Genomic DNA, 6,744 nt, shown 5'->3' with positions numbered 1-6,744 from the left:
CAGGTGGGAGATAAGTTTCTCAGATGGCCTATTGTTTTTTCCTAATGGCCCATTGCCCAGAATAGGCCCTTCCCCACCCACTATTTAGACTGAAAGCATCTCGCCTAGTGGGCGTTACCCAGGTGTAACTACATTTGAAATACAGCTGCATAGTCAATATTCATAACTTGCGATACAAAAATGATACATGCACACAAATAGGATAATCATATTCAGCAAATCATAACTTTTGCAATGACACCTCACATGACTTACCTTGCATAAAATACATTACAATTATGTCAATCATATAATATTACTACTGTGAAGAATATTGTCAGACCTCCCTCTCCTCCCAAGCCAGTTATCCAGCTTCTAAACCTGTTTTTTCATTTGGTTTTGTGTGTTCCAATCCTACCAGTACATAATCTTCTTCTCTAACTTCATGATACTTTCTCCTATTCAAGGATCTCTCTTCCTTTGATAGTCTATTCCACCATTTCAAGCACAAAAAACATATCACTATCAAAGAGTTTTGGTGACAACAGCATTTACAGTAGCTTTGCTCCAGAACTTTTGTATCTTTCTGGAAGTATACTCAAGATTTTCTTTGTCAACATTTTATAAGCTTTGGGTCCCCTCATTTGTTTTTTCTTCAAAATTATAACTGACCAGTTCACATGAGTACCATTGGTTCCTCTGTTTTTGAAGAAATGTCAATGGCTCATGTTCTCAAAGTTTAAAAAAAAAAAAATCTCCACCAGGTAGAGCACTTATTCATGGGGATCTCATCTTCTAGGCTCAAACTCAGTAAAGCATTTCAGCTTGCTTAAGTGCTTTGCTGAATCAAGGCCCTATTGCATAATTTCTGTTTTTAAAACATAGTAGTGACAAGTGTGTTATCAAGTACAAAAATTATCTCAAGATCACTTCTTTTTTTAAAACAATGTTTTATCAGAATTTTTGTGGCACACATGATACAATATTGTATTTCAGTACAAATACTGTAAGAGACAATTTGTTCAAAGAAAGATAGGCAGAGAGATTAAAATTCAACAAATTATGGGCAATGTATTTGTTTAATTTCAGTGGTTACCTTGAAAATTGTAAACAAGAGGAGCCAGATTCTGCTCTGTTTACCATTGCAAATCTGAGCAACACCACTGCCTTCAGTGGAATTACTCCAGATTTACCACTGTAATTGAGAGCAAAATTTGCACATTATAAGCAAATGCATTTCAATATTTTTAATATATAGTACCCAATATCCTTTACTATAGTGAAAGGGAAATCCCTATAAAGAAATAGTGGCTGATTCTGTAAACTCTTACTCTTAATTCTTACTCACAGAAGCAAGCCAGTGAAAAAAATACTCTACTCATATGAGTAATGGTTAGTGCATGGTATTCCAAGCCTTTTCAATCTTAAAACATATTTTGGGGAAGGTTTTAATTAGTTTGGATTTAGGTTGCTGCATCCTGGTTTGAAAATGAAAGATTCAAAGATTATTTTTCACAAGGAAAACTGATTTAATTAAAATTGAGTCTGAAGTTCTCAACGTTACATGAAACAAAGCCCAATAGAAGATTACAAGTCAGCTTAAACTTTGTTCAGGGGTTAATTAAACTGCATGGTTAAAAAATCACTCTGAACTTTGTTCATGTCAAACTACTGCTTTATTTATTTTTTTATTTGCTTTAGCTAAATGAGCAAAGATGCCAGTAACTCTTCCAGAAGAAAAGCAAATATTTAGAATAAGGGATGTATTCACTGATGTACTATACTATGTCCGCATTTAGAACATTTTAAAAATTGTACATGATGTCTTATTTGGCAACAAAGTCAGAGACAAATTAGAACTCAGAAGTGCCTGATTCTGCTACTCTTGGTCTCAAAACACAAGAGACTAGACTAACCCTTTCTTTGGACTTGAGATGAAATCCTGCCTCCATTGACATCACCAGGGGTTTTCTTGGTTTGAGCACCCAGGAACTTCCATGCTCTAATCTTGACCGACACTGAATCCTTTTGTGGCCTTTAGCAAGTCGTCTAATTTATCTGCCTCAGTTTCCCCATCTGTAAAACAGAACTAAAAATACACATCTTAGGGGTGTTTTGAGGGACTAGTTCTGAAAGTTGAGTGCACTCAACTCCTACTGGGAGTACATTCAACACCTAGTATGATCAGACACTAATTTCTTACTTTAGTTTGTTTATAAAGCATGTTTCAGTATTTTTAAAGTGTGTGTGTAAGAAAACAGTTGACAGGGCTTTACACTAGCTAGCAAAGACTCTGTCCACCTATGTAATTATGAAACATACAAAAGCACAGGCTGAAACTACTATCAACCTCCTCTGAGAATTAGTATATCTGTACATCCTCTTCCTACCTACACACCCCCAAGCAGTTCAGTTTGACCAATAAAATGTTAACCTGTAATGTTATTTTCAATGAAAGAGGTGCCTATATTTCAAGTTTTATTTTATATTTTGTTAATATTAGAGTTTTTCCTTTTTTATTTGTGAATATTTATCTGCATGTGAACAAACACTTTCACAATAGAAAATAAGAAAGGAAATTAGTGTTAATCTAAATAATTATAGGAACATATGATTTACCATACCTGATCATACCACTGGCCTGCCAATTTGGTATTCTTCATTCAAAAATAACCAATAACTGATGTTTCAGAGAAAAGCAAAATAAAAAAACTACACTGCATGTAGCCAATTGTGCATTACTTATGTAATCCCTCCTAATCCTGTGCTAAAATCTTTTCTAAAAAAAATTGTAAAGATTATAATTCATTTTCCTTAAAATATAGATTAATAATTTCAATGATTGGAGTAATGTCTGTTGAAATGCCCCATCTCCTGGAAGCTTGAATTTCTCTCACTACAAGGGCATGTGCCTGTTGTGTGGTGTTTTCTACATGTGTGTGAGATGTACAAATGGGAGAGAGATTATATAAATGAAAGAACATCTGAGTGCTCAACTAAAATAGGATTTACAGTTCAAAAAAACAAAATTAAATTTAATTATAAGACCTTGAAGAGACACTAGTAAAAATCAGTTCTTCAAATTAAAAGCTATTTCTGGACAACAGTGAAGCAATATGTTGACCTAGTCTTTTTTTTTCTTTTAAATGAAGTTTCTTCTTGTCATTAAATTTTTTGATGCATTGAATCAGAATATTTTAAATTACATTTTAATTCAGTAGAGCTATAATTTGAACTGCTTAAAAAGCAACAGCCAGACAAATACAACAGTTAAGAAAAGATTGCTGCTGCTCTACAAAAGACATCATAACATTTTCTTTTCAGGAAGAAAAGGTAAGATATGATCCCATCAACAATACCTGTGATATTTAAATGACAGGACAGTGTGTGAAGAGATTAATATTGAAGAGACAGAAAATAACTTTAGACCTTTGTTTTGGCAACTCAGTAGTAAAGGAAGATGGGTACTGGAAGAATTGAGTTCTTCATGCCAAAAATGTGGTGCTTTTATGGCATACAAATACAATCAAATTTATCCAAACTAAAACCTCTTCATGAATAAAAATGCACGGAAGGGGAGCTTTGATTTTGAAAGTGGCAGCTGGGCAACCTCCATTCCACTGCATCATTCTTAGCTGAAGGAAAAGTTAAAGGGCCATAGAGTCTGTTTTCCACCTTGATTTTTGTAGCAGTCAAGATCCATTAGAGAGAACATTGCATAATTGTGAGTCGATCTTCGCCATTCCAGGCGTCCCATACTACTGCATGGATATTGGCTAGCTTTGTGCCAGCCACATGCTCCTAACCCCTCTACAGTATGTTAATTATGCAAAAGGGAACTTGTTGCAATTACAATGTGTGTTGCATCACAACTTACACTGCTCTGAGGTGAGAGCATGCTGCTTCCTAACTTCATATCCTCTGGCTTTACAACTACAGTGGGCGCAGAGGGGCTAACAATGATGAGAGCGAGGTATGCATTGGTTGGGAGATGTAACTGAATAGCTATCGCTCTTATCTGCCCAACAGAACTTTCACAATCTGGCTGTCCTATGAACCATACAGCAGAGGCATGTCTATAGCCCACATACTGTCTATCCAGCATATAGACCTTGATTACGTACAAACTTTATATTGGGGATGATATGGCCTGCCTCTTATCAATTACCTATGTGAATTTGTACAGATAACTGTCATTAACAGTAGGAGGAATTACATGTTTGTTCCTGGACAGGGAAACAGACACCTATTAGCTGTATTAAAAATATTGCTTATTAAAAATACTTCCGTGTCTAGAGTGCAAGAAATTAAAATTTAGGTTGGATCCTTTTCTGTATTTTGTTTCACTGTTGGTACAGTGGGTGAAATCCTAGCTCTACTGAAGGCAATTGCTAACCTCCTCTTGACTTCAATGGGGCCATGATTTCACTCCATATGTACATTTAGAAAGAGATGGTTATAGAAATATTTGCTTAAATCACCCACAATCCCCTCAGGACTCAGTGTTGAAAATGAAGAGCAGCATAAGAGCCAGCTGAGTTCTGTCCGGCTGTCTCTCAAAGAGGCACTGTTCAGTGAAGAAGCTGTAAGTGGCTTTGTGAGTGTCCATCTTGCCTCACTGCCACATCTTTGAGGAGACACAGGGAACAAAATAGTGCTGATGAGAATGGATCAACCCCTCGAGACGTGTGATGATTTCATAGTCAGGGAGCGCAAGGCTGGTAACATTAAGGCCCAACATATGCGAGACCACTTCACGGAACTCTGCCAGCTGCAAGAGCAAACAAACAAATCAATCATTCAAACAAAGGGAAGTCTGGAAAAACATTTACACACACACACAGTACTTGTATCAGGGATTCAAAAATTACATAATTGCTCCTTACAATTTGAAACTTTTGTTATTGTTCTTCCGCATGATTAGAGATTTTAGTGGACTAAATGGCTGGGGTGATTGGAGACTGTACATAGAGTCTTCACCTCTAGGTTTAATAGCAGAAAAAAGTCATCATATGAAGTCTGTTGAGCAGCCTGTGTTTAAAGGCAGGGGTTTTTGGTCCAGTTCCAAGTGGACAGGTGTCCACATGAAAAGTCACCATCAATATTATTGGCAGTCACAGCAGGAAAATTAGGACAACAGCAGCGATGACACTGCATGCACACGGGTGACACATCTACTGAGTAAAAATGGCCCAGGTCTACGTAGTCACTTTTCAGATTAGAACCACACTTTAATAAAAGCTATGAGGCAACATTCAGACATCATCTCTCCCTGATTAGATTTTCTAGCCAAGCTAGTTTAGCACTAAGGGAAAGGAGAAGTATTAGCAGATGTGCCTGAACTTGCAGCTTCTAACTTCCCCATATTGCCTGTGGCAGGCTGCAGCCCTCGGCCAGCCTCTCCCAGCTAGTTACCTTTAAATTACCTTTATCCAGCTCCAGCCGCTGGCATCAAAAGTATTTCAAACAAAGTAGAACTCAAAACTGCATCTTTATGATATTGTCCTTTCCACCCAGGCATCTTGGCTTTTACATTCTTCAAATCTTCCTCCATCACTTGCAGGACAAGTCAACCCACCTGTCCTGTCCAGAAGAGGCCAGCAGGTAAACAATCCTCCTGCTAAGATCTCTGCATTATGATGGAAGAGCCAGAGTATATACTGCCCTCCTTCCCAGAACTTGTCCTGATTGGAGAGGAGAGGATTCTAGTTCCACCCTACACTACTAAGTCATGGTCCCAGACCCTTAAGGAAACAATAATCTGGGTTTTATCCCAGACACCGAATTTTACCCTTAGACCACTTCCTTTTCCCCAGCATCTGCCTCTGCCATTTCCTAGGCCCTCATCTGCTCCAGAACTTCTGGAACCTTATAGGGGCATGTCAACGGTAAGGGCTTGGCTGGACTCAATCCTCACTATTTCTTAAAGGGGACAGAACGCCCTGTTACATCACCCATATCTGTCTTTGAATAGTGAGCTAGGTGGTTTTGCTGTTGGGATACTAGATGAATTTCTGTCATCATGGGCAAATGAGATAGCCCCCCCACAATACAATTAAAAGAGAGAGTAAGAGAGAGAGAGCCTTCTCCTCCACAATTTCTAAATGGTTTTTATTTATATTACCAGCAGTACACAGAGGTCCCAACCAAGATCAAGGCCCCATTGTGCTAGAAAGGGTACAAACACAGAGTAAGCTATACTCAGGCCCTGAAGAGCTCACAAGCTAAATCCCCTTAACTCACTGACAATTAAGCTGTAAAATAGAGTAGAAACAAAAAACAAATACACTCCCAAAATACGCAGGTTACCCCTCCTCCCCCAAATGGAATCCAGAACATTAAGGTGGTTATAGCATACCTAAACCAAATTCAAATTAAGAAAAAACAAATGCAAAGGCCAGGTCCTGAAGACTTTAGTCAGGCAAAGTCTCACTGCAGTCAGCAACAGCTTGCGTAACTACAGACCGAGTGAAAACCGAGTACAGACCTTCAGGATTTACAGCTAAGTTCAGAAAAATAAATAAATCAAATAATTATAAAGTACTGAGGGATCTTAAGGATTCAGACTGGTAATATCTGTCCTAAATTAGGTCCAAAAGCTGTGAGAGGAAGGTTATAATAGTAGGCTAAACAAATGCAGCACTGAAGGGGCCTCGTATTTCAAAGTGCTCTTCCCAGGGACTTCAGAGCCAAGCCTGGAGGCTATAACTCAGAAGCTGCGGTGGAATGCTGGAGCAGCATGGTGGAGAGTTAGCTGGATTTTTT

General features: G+C 38.1%; 1 protein-coding gene across 1 annotated transcript in view; it reads right to left on the bottom strand.

The window, feature by feature from the left end:
• Positions 1–226: 226 nt before the first annotated feature.
• The window catches only part of CCDC170 (coiled-coil domain containing 170), a 71,060-nt gene continuing 64,542 nt past the window's right edge, over positions 227–6,744 (bottom strand). Inside the window, 2 exon segments of the mRNA XM_045009796.1 lie at positions 227–4,615; positions 4,618–4,750. Coding sequence (XP_044865731.1) covers positions 4,551–4,615; positions 4,618–4,750 — 198 coding nt within the window. The 3' untranslated portion in view covers positions 227–4,550.

This window comes from Mauremys mutica, chromosome 3 (genome assembly GCF_020497125.1).
Source record: "Mauremys mutica isolate MM-2020 ecotype Southern chromosome 3, ASM2049712v1, whole genome shotgun sequence".
Lineage (NCBI taxonomy): Eukaryota > Metazoa > Chordata > Testudines > Geoemydidae > Mauremys > Mauremys mutica.
The sequence above is the reverse complement of the archived record's forward strand: the minus strand, read 5'-3'. Positions and strand labels throughout refer to the sequence as shown.